Raw genomic sequence first — 15,900 nt, forward strand, 5'->3', positions numbered from 1 at the left:
CAAGAAAATCTTATGGAGCAGTTCTACCAACACACGGGGTCTCCATAAGTCAGAATTGACTCTACAGCAATTAAAAACAACAAAAATGACCCAACTGGCAAAGAATAGCCATTAAAGCAATTCTCACTCCTCATTTTTCTTCACTGGTAAGCTGTTTACAAATCAGGAGGAATAATATGAAACCCAACAAGCAAACTATTGAAGCTAAAGAGCTTAACAAACAACAGCTCCAGGAAATGGAAGTTGTCTCAGGAATCTGCGGTTTTATAAGAGGATTTCTTCGCTAACCATTTTCCGTGTCTTGCAGAGATGCCTTGAACAACAAAATAACTGAACTCACCTGCAGGCAAATCACACAACATATCAGAGGAAGCTCTGCTCAGCAACTCAACAAAATTCTGCCACCTGTCCAAGAAAAGGAAACAGTAGTTTTAATGACAAACACATAACAATATTGATCATCAATATCATTGCCTTAGAAGGATGTGCAATGAATCTTTAAGTTTATACCAAGAAGTTTATATTAAGAGAGATTTTTGATACCTGTGTCATTCTGGGTTCAGTGTGGGAAACAGAAACTACTTCAGGTATTTCTATTAGAAAGGATCTTAATGTAGGGAATTAAGTTCACACAAAATTATTGCAAGGGCTGAAGGGATGGAGGCTGGGGGCTGTTGCTAGGTTCATATTCAGACCTCCACAAATGTGGTCTAGAGATCAGGGACTTTCAGGCATCTGGCTGATGTCTCACTTGCCCTTAATTGTGAAGCTAGTGACTAGGCAATACAAACACTAATGTCTGCTAGGGTAAGGAGTCACTATACTACTGCAAAATAGACAAACCATAAATGAAATCTCCCTCTCGCCCACTCTGCCTTCCAAATCTCATGCATTGCATCTCATTGATAGAACTTAAATCAATATCAGACCCTCAATGCCAAAGAAGCCTGGGAAATGTACTCTTTTAATTTGGGAACAGAAAAATTGGTCCTTTCTGAAGTTTTATTTTTCCCAAATAAAGTACATCATATCCTTAAAAGAAAAACATATTTGCTATATTAGCCAAATGCAGTTTCTGTTGCTAGCAACATAATTGTGATAAGATTTTTTTCTCCTTCTTGCCCATCAAAATTCAAGCAAAAATAAAGAGCAAGTTGTGGGATATAGTCTGGGTTTTCTAGAAGAGTTGTATTTTCATGTGACTTTTTTAAGCATGGGAAGTATTGCATCACAGAAAAGGAGATAAAAGGGGTAGATGAGGGCACCAAGCAGCAATCAACAATATTTAGTGACGTGACTGTAAAACATTTATTGAAATGTTGTTTATCAGTCCACAAGGGATATTAATAATCATATGAAGATCTGATATTAGCACAAATCTAGAAATGAACTGCAATAGAACTTATTTCTGTCTTCTACACTTCTTACAATTTCTTTCCAGGGTCTTTTAGAAAGTTTATGCCTAGAGCATTTTTTGACCCTTTGATTAAAAACAAAAAAATAATAACAAAAACTCATATCCATTGATATGTATTCATTACATAACATTTATTTTTCAAAACAGAATTAAGACTTATCAGAAATTTGGAATATACAATATGAGATAAGAGCCCTGGAAAAAAATGTCATCAGAAACTCTCCTGCGCCTGTTTGATTATGTGCTAATAGTAGCAGAAGGAGACTATGGGAAAAGTTTGAACTGGGGCATTGTGTAATGTGACTAGCATATAGAACTTATGTGACTGATTAAATCCTTAAAAGCCTTCTAGTAAAAGGTTTTCTTCTCCTATATTCTGTAATGTTACCCTAGGACATTGAAAGAACCATGACAAGTTAAATGTCAGAATAGCTTCTAGTTGCTATAATAGGCACCGTAATTCTAATCAGAAAAAAAACGGGTTCCAAATTGCCAAAGTCAAATTGAAGCCAAGAAGTCAGGACTGGAAGACAGGGTTTGTGAGTCTGATTCAGACTCAAGTAGACCTGAGTTCAAATTTTAACTTCAATTGAATTTATCCAGTTAAAACTTCTTTAGTGAGTCTGCTGAGTACTTTGTGGACATTATCTTATTTAATGGAGACAATCATCCTATGAGACATATAAATGACTTGCCCAAGGACACACAGATCAATGGAAAAGTCAGGACTCAATCCCTGGCTGTTCGAGTCCAAATAATGCACTCTTTTTTAACTGCGATTTAGGTGAAAGTTTACAGCTCAAGTTAATTTCTCATACAAAAATTTATATACATATTGTTATGTGACACTAGTTGTAATTCCTGTAATGTGACAGCACATTCCCCCTTTCCATCCCGGGTTTCCCATGTCTATCCAACCAGCTCCTGTCCCATTCGGCCTTCTCCTCCTGCCTCTGGACAGGAGTTGCCCATTTGGTCTTGTGTATCTGCTTGAACTAAGAAGCACAGGCTTCATGAGTATTATTTTATGTTTTATAGTAGAGTCTAACCTTTGTCTGAAGAGCAGGCTTTGGGAATGGTCTTAATTCTGAGTTAACAGAGCATCTGGGGCCATGGTGTCCAGCGTTCCTCCAGTCTCAGTCAGACCATTAAGTCTGGTCTTTTTAAGTGAATTTGAGTTCCGGCAGGGACTGGTGGTAGTTGGGCACCATCTAATTCTTCTAGTCTCAGGCTGATGTAGTCTCTGGTTTATGTGGCCCTTTTGTCTCCCAGGCTAATATTATCTTTATGTCTTTGGTGTTCTTCATTCTCCTTCACTCCAAGTGGGTTGGGACCAATTGATTCATCTTAGAAGGCCACTTGCAATCTTTTAAGATCCCAGATGCCACTCACCAAAGTGGGACGCAGAGTATTTTCTTAATAAGCTTTTTTATGCCAGTTGACCGAGATGTTCCCCGAAACCATGGTCCCCAGACCCCAGCCCCTGCTAATCTGTCTCTCGAAGTATTTGGTTGTATTCAGGAAACTTCTTAGTTTTTGGTTTAGCCCAGTTGTGCTGACTTCCCCTGTATTGTGTGTTGTCCTTCCCATCACCTAACATGATTCTTGTCTACTATCTAGTTAGGGAATTCCCTTCTTCCTCCCTCCCCACCCTCCTAACCATCAAAGAATGTTTTCTTCTGTGTTTAAACCTTTTCTTGAGTTCTTATAATAGTGGTCTCATACAATATTTGTCCTTTTGTGATTGACTAATTTCACTCAGCATAATGCCTTCCAGATTCATCCACGTTGTGAGATATATCACGGATTCATCGTTGTTCTTTATCGTTGCGTAGTATTCCATTGTCTGTATGTACCATAATTTGTTTATCCGTTTGGCTGTTGATGGGCACCTAGGTTGTTTCCATCTTTTTGCTATTGTGAGCAGTGCTGCAACGAACACGGGTGTGCATATATCTATTCGTGTGATTGCTCTTATTTCTCTAGGCAAATCCTGCACCCTTAACCATTATGTTATATGGCTTTACACATGAATGTAATTTGGCTTCAGTTACATTTTTTTTCACCTTTGAAATTCCATAGACTCAGCTCCAGTGTCTTCTGAGATTTATTATTGCATAAGTCTGGGGTAAGTCTGATTTTTGATCTATAATTCGTCTTTCTTTCTTTGGTTTGGTTCAGTTTTATTTTGTTTTTGGCCTGGATCCTTGAATAATTTTTTTGGCTTCACAATGCAAAAAGGTTTGTCAGGATAGACACATATACATATTTTATCCTTTCAATATGCAAACAAGTATTGTTGTTGTTTTTCGGTGCCACTGAGTCAGCTCTGGTTCATACAATAGAACGAAACACTGCTTGTTCCTGCACCATCCTCTCAATCTTCGCTATGTTAGAGTCCACTGTTGCAGCCACTGTGCCAATCCATTTCATTGAGGGTCTTCCTCTTTTTTGCTGACCCTCTAATTTACCAAGCATGATGTCCTTTTCCAGGGACCGATGCCTCCTGATAACATGCCCAAAGTATGTGAGACAAAGTCTTGCCATCCTTGTTTCTAAGGAGCATCCTGGCTGTACTTTTTCCAAGACAGATTTATTCATTGTTTTGGCAACCCATGGTATATTCAATATTCTTTGCCAACACTGTAATTTGAATGCATTAATTCTTCTTTGGTCTTCCTTATTCATCTTCCAGCTTTCACATGCATATGAGGTGATTGAAAATATCATGGCTTGAGTCAAGTGTACCTTAGTCCATAAGGTGACATCTGTGTTTTTTAACACTTTAAAGAGTTCTTTTGCAGCAGATTTGCCCAATGCAATATGTCGATTGATTTCTTGACTGCTGTTTCCATGGGCATTGATTGTGGATCCAAGAAAAATGAACTCCTTGACAACTTCAATATTTTCTCCATTTATCATGGTGTTTCTTACTGGTCCAGTTGTGAGGATTTTCGTTTTCTTTATGTTGAGGTGTAATCCATACTGAAGGCTGTAGTCTTTGATCTTCATCACTAAGTGCTTCAAGGCCTCTTCACTTTCAGCAAGCAAGACTGTTTCAGCTGCACATCGCAGGTTGTTAATTAATCTTCTTCCAATCCTGATGCCACATTTTTCTTCATATAGTCCAGATTCTCAGATTATTTGCTCAGCATACAGATTGGATAAGTAAGGTGAAAGGATACAACTCTGACTCACACCTTTCCTGATTTTAAGCCATGCAGTATTCCCTTGTTCTGCTGAAACAACTGCCTCTTGGTCTATGTACAGGTTCCACGTAAGCACGATTAAGTGTTCTGGAATTCTCATTCTTTGCAATATTATCCGTAATTCGTTGTGATCCACGCAGTTGGATACCTTTGCATAGACAATAAAACATAGGTAAATATTTTTCTGGTATTTTCTGATTTCAGCCAAGATCCATTTCACATCAGCAATGATATACCTCGTTCCCCATCCTCTTCTGAATCTGGCTTGAATTTCTGACAGTTCCTGGTTGATGTACTGCTGCAATCATTTTTGAATATCTTCAGGAAAATTTTACTTGAGTATAATATTGATGATATTGTTCAGTAATTCTGCATTCTGTTGGATCGCCTTTGTTTGGAATGGGCACAAATATAGATCTTTTCCAGTTGGTTCACCAGGTAGCTGTCATCCAGATTTCTTGGCATAGACAAGTGAGTGCTTCCAGCATTGCATCTGTTTGTTGAAACATCTCAATTGGTATTCTGTCAGTTCCTGCAGCCTTGTTTTTAGCCAATGCCTTCAGTGCAGCTTGGACTTCTTCCTTCAGTACCATCAGTTCTTGATTATATGCTACCTCCTGAAATGTTTGAACTTTTTGGTACAGTGATTCTGTGTGTTCCTTCCATCTTCTTTTGATGCTTCCTGTGTCATTCAATATTTTGTCTGTGGAATCCTTCAATATTGCAACTTGAGGCTTGAAACAAATTTTTTTTTCAGTTTTTCAACTTGAGAAATCCTCTTTTTTCCCCCACCCCTAGGAAGTTTCTTCAGTTGTGACTTTTTTTTTTAATTTCTATTTCAGTTTTTTTCTACAGTACCGATGAGATAATAATATCTGCTCTTATTCGTCTATATTTTTTATCCACCCTCATTTTCTTCTCTGCTCTTTCCCTCTAGATTTTATTGGAGCCTCTCAAGTTTTACATTATGTATTAGATTTTCTCTGACATTAATGTTGCTTCTTATGGGTTCCTGATTATCTCCTAATTCTTCTATAATTTTTTTAATTTCCTTGAGATCATTCATACTTCCTCAAGTTCTTTCTCATTTCTTGTTCATTTTTGTGCCTTTAAATTTTATTCTTATATCTTTTTTTTAATCTCATTATGCTTAGTACTTTCCAATTCATTTCAATAGAAGATAAGACATCTTATATCCCACAAAGAACACCAGTGATTTTCCTTTTTTTTTTCTAGTTTCTAGAGTAAATGATATTCAAAGGTTTATTTTTCTTTAGAGTCTGCAGGACTATGATTCCTTTTCTATGTTCTGCAGTATTTTTTTTTAAATTAGGCCTAATATATATGTGTGTGTGTGTGTATATATATATATATTTTTCTTTTACTAAGCTTTAAATGAGAACCTGTTCAGACTCAGCACAACCCAGCAGGTGAGTCACATAGATTTCCCTTGACCCTACTCATGTTTCATTTAGATGTGCAGTCAAAGAGCAGGGTTTCAACTCTAACCAATTCCCAGTGCCTCTCAGGGGCTTGGTGGTAGTGGGATCTTGTTTCCACATTTGATGAATATCAAACCAAACCAAAAACAAAACAAAAAACCAAACCCATTGCCAATGAGTCAATTCCAATGCATAGCAACCCTATAGGATAGAGCAGAACTTCCCCATAGGGTTTCCAAGGAGTAGCTGGTAGATTCGAACTGCTGACCTTTTGGTTAGCAACTGAGGTCTTAACCACCGCACCACCAGGGCTATCAGATAACCTAAATTGTGTAATATGTCATAATCTATATACTTCTTAGCATATGCAACTACCATTGGTCTCCCTCTCTTTGACCCAACCACACTACTTTATTTTCAAAAATTAGATCTCACTAGATGCAAACACCATAGACAGGTTTTCCCCTTCCCATCTCCCTCACTCCAACTTTCTTCTCTGTCACTCGTAAAGGATGAACTCTCTGAATAGGTAAAGCAAATGGTGTGTGGTAAGTACACATGTTTGCATCCTTGTGGTGGGGAGGAAGGGAAGACAAGGTGGGGAACAGTATAGAGGCTACTAAAGAAAGCAGTACTTATTTAATTTTTTGGTAAAGACTTGAAGTCTGTAAATCAAGAAGACTGTGGTCTTTACACTTACTATAGGCAGGCAAGGCAAAGCTTGGGGCAGGCAACTCATGGATTTTCCAAAATTCCGTTTACTCATAATCAGTGGAGATGCCGTCTATATCTTCACACTAGAGTGCCTATTAGCTTTTGTTACTGGTGTAATTTTTGTCTCTTTCTTTGTTCATAGGAATTTTAGTCAGGGGCTGTTCAGCAGAAGACATTTTATACAAAAAAATCTCTATATATGAAAAACAAAACATCAACAAAAACCTTAAACACTCAGACTGTGGGACTACTTTATTGAATCACCCTTGTAATCTTGATGAAGGTGTCATGTTATTCTAAGAGCTTCATATAGACTTAAATCAAAAGGTATGCCTGTGTTTACCTCCCAAGCTTATTTGCTATCTTTCTTCACCTTACAGAATGTATACTTCAGCCATAATGAAGAGTTTGTAGTTCTCCAAATTTGCTAAGCTTTCTCTTCCCTTTGTCTTGTTACTTACACTTCCCCTATCTCTCTCCTAATTAATTCCTTCAAGTCCCACCAAGCTCAGCTGAGACACAACATAGAAGACAGCTGAAGAGTATTAGCTCTGTTCAGATTGCCAGAATCATGGGCTCAGTCCCAGATAGACTTCTGGATTTGAAGAGTTTCATAATTACAGCTGTTTCTCCAGAATTCTGTAATCTTGTAATTTAACTGAGGAATAGAGAATATACTATAAGGAGGAGACTATTAGCCTTTAAGGACAACGAAGATTCAAAAAAGTCCAAATTTTGGGCAACTTACTTAACACCTTTGAACCTCAGTTTACTCATCTGTCGAATGGTTATAAGAAAACAAACTTCTGGTGTTTTGGGTGTATAAAATGATAAAACCCATGTAAAGGGGCATGAAAACTGGATGAATGGAAACAGGGAACTGGGATGGAGAAGGTGAGAGTGTCGACAAAACGTGGGGTTGGCAACCAATGCCACAAGGAATGACTTTGCTCTGTAAACGTTCACCTAAATCACAACTAAAAAAAAAAAAAAAAAAAAACTCAGTGCCTGGGATGTATTCGTTGCACATGTATTAATTCCCGTACCCCATTGAATTAGTAGTTTATTTTGGTAATATTATTTAACTCAGCTGCTGATACATTCATTGAAATGGACCATCTTCCTGTGCTTTCTCCTTCATGTCCATGTAGCCTAAGTTGTATTCCTCATGTTTTTCTGTTAACTGAAAAGCGCAACACCTTCTTGAGGCAGAGAGGATAAACTCTCAAGTCCAGACAAAAGGATTCTTTCTCTCATTTGCCAGATGAAAGAACTTAGTTAACTTACCCAAGTTCCCAAAGCCAGTGTATTTCAGAGCCAAGGTTTTCCCCTAGGCCTATGTGATTCCAGAGGCCATGCTGCCTTCCCCACAGATGAGGGCTCAAGTGATGGTAGAGGGGTTAACACGGTGAGGGAAAGTTGCCCCCAGGCCCTGGGCTTCTTTGGATCATACCTACCCTTGGATCCTCTCTTTTCTGTATCTGTACCTACACCTCTCCTGGGGTTTTGGAGGAGAGGGCAAGTGATACTAAATTGCTTAAATCCGAAACTATGCTCAGCACTGATATGGAATGAACTGTGTCCTCTCAAAACATCTGTTGATATAATTTGTTTTGAAAAAAGGGTTTTCTTTGTTACGTTAATGAGGCCATTTCAGTGTAGGGTGCTCCTAATTCTAAACACTTCTGAGTTATAAGGAGCAGCACAGACCCAGGGACAAGCAAGTACAAACTGGGAAAGACAGATCCTTGCCAAGGAAGCTAGGAATGCCAGGGTTACAGATGCTGAGATAAGAATCTTCCCCCAGGGTCAACAGAGGGACAGGGCCTTTCCCTAGAGCTGGTGTCCAGACTTTTAGCCTCCTAAACTGTGAGAAAAATTTTTTTTTTTTTTTTTTAAAGCCACCCACTTGTGCTATTTCTGTTACAACAGCCTAGGAAACTAAATAAGCGCCAAGTCCAAGGATGGAGCCAGCCCTGGAACTCAGGCAGTCTGTCCAAAGTCCTTGTGCCTACTATTACCCCATACTCTTCTCAGCTGAGTTCTGGAGGACTTGCAGGAGAAGTGGTATAGTGTAGTAATTAAGAGTCAACACCCTGGAGCCAGAGAGCCTACATTTGAATCCTGGCTCTGCACGTTACTTATTGGTTTTAGCTACCTCTGTGCCTCAGTGTCCTCATTTGAAAAATAATAGCGCCTCCCTCATGGGGCAGATACAAGGATTAAAGGAGCTAACATTTATAAAGCCCTTAGAACACTGCCTGAAGTATAAACGTTGGCTAGTAATGGCAATGATTTCTAACAACAACGATAGCATTATTATTGCTAGAATCTGCATTCTTTGTGAGTTATGGGATTCAGGAAGAGAGGACTGTAATTAACAAACTCTTAAAAGCCAGGTTTGGGTTCTAATGCCACATCTCTAAGAGCTTGCTTGCTACCTAACAATTTTCCTATTCCCATTAAAAAGTAATTGCTGAATCGAACACCTCATGTTTCCTTTATCTCCTAAAATCCTCTGGTCGTTCCTGGGATTAGCAAACCAGTCTTTTTCAACTTAATTGCACTCTCAATAATGGGCCAGATGTGTATGATAAGTCCTACTTGTGGCTGTGTCAAGTGTTCCACTCTATTCAGGAAGCTTCCATAGAGGCTTCATTATTTATCCCCTTCCCCAAGACAATCTGGCTTGTGTGCACGTGTTTTGAACTGGGTTTGAAGCATTTAATTTAGCCAACACAATTTTAGAGTATTAGTTTGCCTCCTGTTCTCTCTCTGCCCTTTTTAATTACCACTTATTGCAAAGTCACACAGAAACATTAAATGCTAATTCTGACTTACATGTTCCTGGCCAAGAACAGGGATAATAATTTCCATCCAACACAACCTGAATTCATTTTACATAAGAGTGGTTCAGAGTAGAGATTTGAAATCGTAATCAAGTCTTTCTCAGAATCGCCTTACCCTGGCAGTCATTCACTAACGTCTCTGCTAATTGGTAGGAAAATGGCAAAAAACAAAAACAAAACCAAGTCAGTGTTAAACTACATCCCCACATCCAAAAAAAAAAACAACTTTGCAACAGCGTTCCCAAAATTGCTCCTCTCATCAAGCTCTTGCAATGTGGCAGTTTTAAGAAGGGAACACAACTCATTTTATTTGGTTAGATGGGGCTAATCCCACATCGCCATAATCCCTCCTGATGTTTTATTGATTCTAAAGGACATTTAATCAGGAAGCAGCTCGGCACTAGAATCCTGCTAATTAGCAAGCAGCCACATTCCAAATGGGTTCCCAATTGAACAGCAGATTAATGGACAATATGTACTAAAATAATGATTCGCACATTCAGCTCCTAAAATGTGTGTCTAAATTGCATTTTTAATCTCTTAAGGATATAGGTTTGTATACAAAGCCCTTAACGGAATGGGTTTAATTCAAAAGAAGATGATTCAGCCAATAGCTATTTAAGGATGAAACAGGTTTATCTTTTATCAGTACAATTCTTCACTGGCTCTCATGGTTTTGATGAGAGTATAGTCTATCGGAAAAACACCTTGAACATTCAAAGGTCAAAGATAGGTGAATATGGAAATCGTTTGCCTCTCTGATTAGCACATAAAGCAGTGGGGAATTGAGAATATTGGTACAATAATATTTAGACTAACTTCATCTACTCCCCATTCACTCTTATTCCCATATCACTTATTCCTGGAATCTTGGTTCTGGACACCAACTTTTAATCTACAAATATCTAATGAACCTCTACTATGTGCCAGGTATAATGTTAGCTTTGATACTTTCTATTTCCCCCTCTAGATGGGTACCTCTTTGGGATTCTCAATTTTGGCTTCTAGGTTTCCTACTCAGGTCCTAGCTTACATTTCTGCTTTTGTTACTCATTCTATTCATCTTTCCCACCTCCAAGTTTCAGGTAAGGGAAATCATATGTCTAGTCCTGGTCTGGTAAAAATTCACTGGCTAGGCTCAACCCATTAACTTCATGTATTCATCAACTGGTCCTCCTCATAATCCTTACTCTTCTTTACTTTTCTCTATTACGCTTATCACCACGTTGTCTTTCTTCGCCACTAGAATGCAAGCTCCATGGGGAAAGGGCTTTGCTTTATTTATGCCTGATAATCTCAGTGCCTAGAACAGTGCTTGAATAGGCACTCAATAAATGTTTGTTAAATGAATTCATCAAATATTTCTCATATACCCACCATGTGCCAAGTATTAGGCAATTTTGGGGGAATATAATGTTAGAAAGAAAGTCATGGTTCTTGCCAGCATGAAGTCACTATCTAGATATTAAGCTAATAAATCACACAAATAAAAATATAAATAGTGGTAAGTTGCTGGGAAAGAAAATTGCTGGGTTGTATGAGAAAGCATAGCACATGGAACCTGCTTTTGATGAGGTGTTTAGTTAAGGCCTCCTTCAGTTCTGCCATGAGACAGGGCCTAAGCAGAATTTAGATGTTTGCATCCCTGAGAGTATTCTGATACTCGATTCCTCCCCTAATTCAGTCCAACTCCATAAATATTTATTGAGCATCTATATGTGCTAAACACTGCTCTAGATATTTGGAATACATCAGTGAATAAAATAAAGACCTTAACTCCCACTGCCATGGCATTAGAGAGTATAGTCTATCGGAAAGACAAACCCAGACAGTAACAACAAGCATAATAAATTTATAAATTATATAATTAGAAGTTGATAAGTGTATAGAAGAAAGCAAAAGGAGAATAGGTAAAGAAGAGGGGTGAATGAGTGGAGGGGTTACAGCTTTAAATAGGGTGGTTAATGTAGGCCTCATTGAGAAAGATATTTGAGCAACAACCTCAAGAAGGGAGTTGGCATGAGGTATCTGGGGAAAGAGCATTCCTGGTAGGAAAAATATGCAGAACACGGGCACTAAAGTCAAAGTGTGTCTACTGTGTTTGAGGACAAGCAAGGAACTCAGTGTAGCTGGAACAGAATGAACGAAAGGAGTTGTAGATGGAGGTAAGGAAGTGATTTGGGAACAGATCACGTGTTCTTGTTAAGTGCCATCCAGTCGGTTTCGACTCATAGCAACCCTGTGCACAACAGAACGAAACACTGCCCGGTCCTGAGCCATTTTCACAACTGTTGCCATGCTTGAGCCCATTGATGAAGCCACTGTGTCAATCCATCTCCTTGAGGGTCTTCCTCTCTTTCACTGACCCTCTACTTTACCAAGCATGATGTCCTTCTCCATGGACTGATTCCTCCTGACATGTCCAAAGTATGTGAGACATAGTTTTGCCATCGTTGCTTCTAAGGAGCATTCTGGCTGTACTTCCTCCAAGACAGATTCGTTCATTCTTTCGGCAGTCCATGGCGTATTTAATATTCTTCACCAACACCACAATTCAAAGGCATCAGTTCTTCTTTGGCCTTCCTTATTCATCGTCCAGCTTTCTCATGCATGAGGAGATTGAAAACACTATGTTTTGGGTCAGGTGAACATTAATCCTCAAGGTGACATCTGTGCTTTTCAACACTTTAAAGAGGTCTTTTACAGCTGATTTGCCCAATGCAATGCATCTTTTGATTTCTTGACTGCTGCTTCCATGAGTGTTGATTGTGGATCCAAGTAAAATGAAATCCTTGACAACTTCGATCTTTTCTCCGTTTATCATGATGTTGCTTATTGGTCCAGTTGTGAGGATTTTTGTTTTCTTTGTGTTGAGGCGTAATCCTTACTGAAGGTTATGGTCTTTGATCTTCATCAGGAAGTGCATCAAGTCCTCTTCACTTTCAGCAAGCAAGGTTGTGTCATCTGCATAATGCAGGTTGTTAATGAGTCTTCCTTCTCCTGATGCCCCGTTCTTCTTCATATACCCCAGGTTCTCAGATTATTTGCTCAGCATACAGATTGAATAGGTATGGTGACAGGATAGAATGCTGGAACACACCTTTCCTGACTTTAAACCATGTAGTATCCCCTTGTTCTGTTCAAACAACTGCCTCTTGATCCATGTACAGATTCCTCATGAGCACAGTTAAGTGTTCTGGAATTCCCATTTTCCACAATACTATGCATAATTTGTTATGATCCGCACAGTCGAATGCCTTAGCATAGTCAATAAAATACAGGTAGACATCTTTCTGGTATTCTTTGCTTTCAGCCAGGATCCATCTGACATCAGCAATGATATCCCTGGTTCCACGTCCTCTTCTAAATACGGCTTGAATTCTGGCAGTTCCCTGTTGATATACTGCTGCGGCTGCTTTTGAATGATCTTCACCAAAATTTTACTTGCATGTGATATTAATGATATTGTTCCATAATTTCCACATTAGATTGGATCATCTTTCTGGGGAATAGGCATAAATACGGATCTCTTCCAGTTGGTTGGCGAGGTAGCTGTCTTCCAAATTTCTTGGCATAGAGGAGCAAGCACTTCCAGCGCTGCATCTGTTTGTTGAAACATCTTCAACTGGTATTCAGTCAATTCCCAGAGCCTTATTTGTCACCAAAACACCTTCAGTGCAGCTTGGACTTCTCCCTTCAGTACCATCAGTTCCTGATCATATGTTACCTCCTGAAATGGTTGAAATGTTGACCAATTCTTTTTGGTATAATAACTGTGTATTCTTTCCATCTTCTTTTGATACTTGCTGAGTTGTTTAATTTTTTCCCCGTAGAATAATTCAGAACTGCAACTCAAGGCTTAAATTTTTTTTTCAGTTGTTTCAGCTTGAGAAATGCTGAGAGCGTTCTTCCCTTTTGGTTTTCTATCTCCAGGTCTTTGCGCATGTCATCATAATACTTTACTTTGTCTTCTCGAGCTGCCCTTTGGGGGATTCCTGCAGTGTTTTGTGCCGAGCAGTGATATGATCTGGTTTAGGTTATAATAGCTCACTGTATATAAATAAGTAGCTGCTCTATTGAGGATAAACTAGTAGGACAAAGGTAGAAGCAGGATCCAGTTGGGATGCTACTGCAGTAATACAGAAAAAAAGATAAATGGTACCTAGGACTAAGGTAGTAACAATAGAGGTGGTGACAAAGTGATCAGATTCTGGATACATTCTGAAGGTAGAGCTAATAGATTTTACTACTGGACTGTATAGAAAAAATAAAGAAGCCAAGGATGACAGGTATGTTGTTTTTACTTTTATTCAGTTCAAAGTATTTTCTAATTTACCTTATAATTTTCCTTTGATCATAGCTTATTTAGAGTATGTTGTTTAATTTCCAAATATTTCAAGATTTCCAAGATTCTTTCATTATTGATTTTAATTTAATTCTATGGTAGCAAGAGAACATACTTTGTTTGATTTCAGTCTTTTAAAATTTACTGAGACTTTGTTTCATGTCCCAGAATTTGGTTTACCATTTAAATATTCTGTGTTCATTTAAAAATAATCTGTATTCTGCTCTGGTTGGGTTGAGTGTTCTATAATTGTCACTTAGGTTAAGTTTGTTGATAGTGTAGTTCAAATCTTCTATATTCTTCCTGATTTTTTTTTTTTGCTATATTAATTACAGATAGCCCATTGCCATCAAGTTAATTCTGACTCATAGCAACCCTACGGGACAGAGTAGAATCACCCCACAGTGTTTCCAAGGAGTGGCTGGTGGATTTGAACTGCCAACCTTTTGGTTAGCAGCCAAGCACATAACCATTGCACCACCAGGGCTCCATTTCAGATAAAGGTGTTGAATTCTCAACTATAATTGTATATTTGTCTACTTCTCCTTTCGGTTCTGTTTTTGCTTCATGTACTTTGAATCTCAGTTGTTAATGGACTGAACTTTTAGGACTGTCATGTCCTCTTGATTAACTTTCTGGCACTATCCCTTGCTCTGGAATATACTTTAATTGATATTAATGTAACCAATCCAGCTTTTTTTTTTTTTTTCCTATTAGGGTTAGCATGGCATATATTCTTCCATATTTTACTTTTAGCCTGTTTAAGTCTTTATATTTAAAATAGGTTTATTGTAGTACCCAGTACAGAAGACAGCATTTAATCGGGGCTTTTTTTTTTTTTTTTTAAAGGAAATCTAACAATCTCTGCCTTTTAACTGGTGTATTTGGACCATTGATACTTAACATAATTATTGATAAGGTTGGATATAAATCTAACATTCTGGTATTTATTTTCTATTTGTCTCATCTTTTTTTTTTTCTCATTTCCATCCTCTTTCAAATAAAATTATACTTCACTAATAGTGTAAGAACCTTATCACAGTATATTTTCATTTTCCCCTCCTAGACTTTATGCTATTGTTGTCAAACACTGCACCTTCACTTATAGGCTGGTGTGAGATCTGACAATTGTTTTTGTATGTGTGTGCTTCTTTCCTTGGATTTGGGTAGTTTACTAAAAAAAATATATTAGACAGTATTAACATGAAGACTCGAGGGCAACTCTTTGCAGATTTCCACAGAAATCTTTCTGCTACTGCTAATTCTAGCTTCCTTGGTCTCCCTGAACTCCAACCTCTGTCTCCTTAACTCAGGAAGACTGCTGGGCTTTGTTTTGATTCCTCCTCCCTGTGTAATAAGTTGGGAAAATTGTAGTATTCACTTTGTTTGTTTTCCTTCTCTCAGGGGTCACTGTTATGTGCTGTCTGATGTCCAATGTCTAAAAAACATTGTTTAACATATTTTGTCCTTTTTTTTTGTTGTTGTTAGTTTAAAGTGAGAGGGTAAGTAAATCTGGTTGCTGATAGGCCCTAATGGCTGGAAGTGGGAATTTCTTGTCTTATTTCTCTATGGTCATAGAAACCCTTTGGCCTTAAGAAAATCAAACATTATGTAATCCATCTTCAAGAGATGCAATAAATTGCTTCCCATATCAAACTTCTAACAGTGTCTTAAAGTCAGAGTTCTATGGTACCTGTCTTAGTCATCTACTGTGCTATAGCAGAAATACCACAAGTGGATGGCTTTAACGAAGAGAAATTTATTTTCTTACAGTCTGGTAGGCTAGAAGTCCAAATTCAAGGTGCCAGCTCCAGGGGAAGGCTTTCTGTCTCTGTGGGCTCTGGAAGAAGGTCCTTGTCATCAGTCTTCCCCTGGTCTGGGAGCTTCTCTGAGCAGGAACCCTGGGTCCAAAGGACCCACTCTG

General features: G+C 38.4%; 1 protein-coding gene across 2 annotated transcripts in view; it reads right to left on the reverse strand.

The window, feature by feature from the left end:
• The window catches only part of C3H1orf87 (chromosome 3 C1orf87 homolog), a 97,512-nt gene that overhangs the window by 30,533 nt on the left and 51,079 nt on the right, over nucleotides 1–15,900 (reverse strand). For both annotated transcript variants that reach the window (XM_049879415.1, XM_049879414.1), the window contains one exon: nucleotides 341–405. In XM_049879415.1, the coding sequence (XP_049735372.1) occupies nucleotides 341–405 (65 nt within the window). The remainder of the gene's footprint in view (nucleotides 1–340; nucleotides 406–15,900) is intronic.

Source organism: Elephas maximus, chromosome 3 (assembly GCF_024166365.1).
Source record: "Elephas maximus indicus isolate mEleMax1 chromosome 3, mEleMax1 primary haplotype, whole genome shotgun sequence".
In the NCBI taxonomy this organism is placed as follows: Eukaryota; Metazoa; Chordata; class Mammalia; order Proboscidea; family Elephantidae; genus Elephas; species Elephas maximus.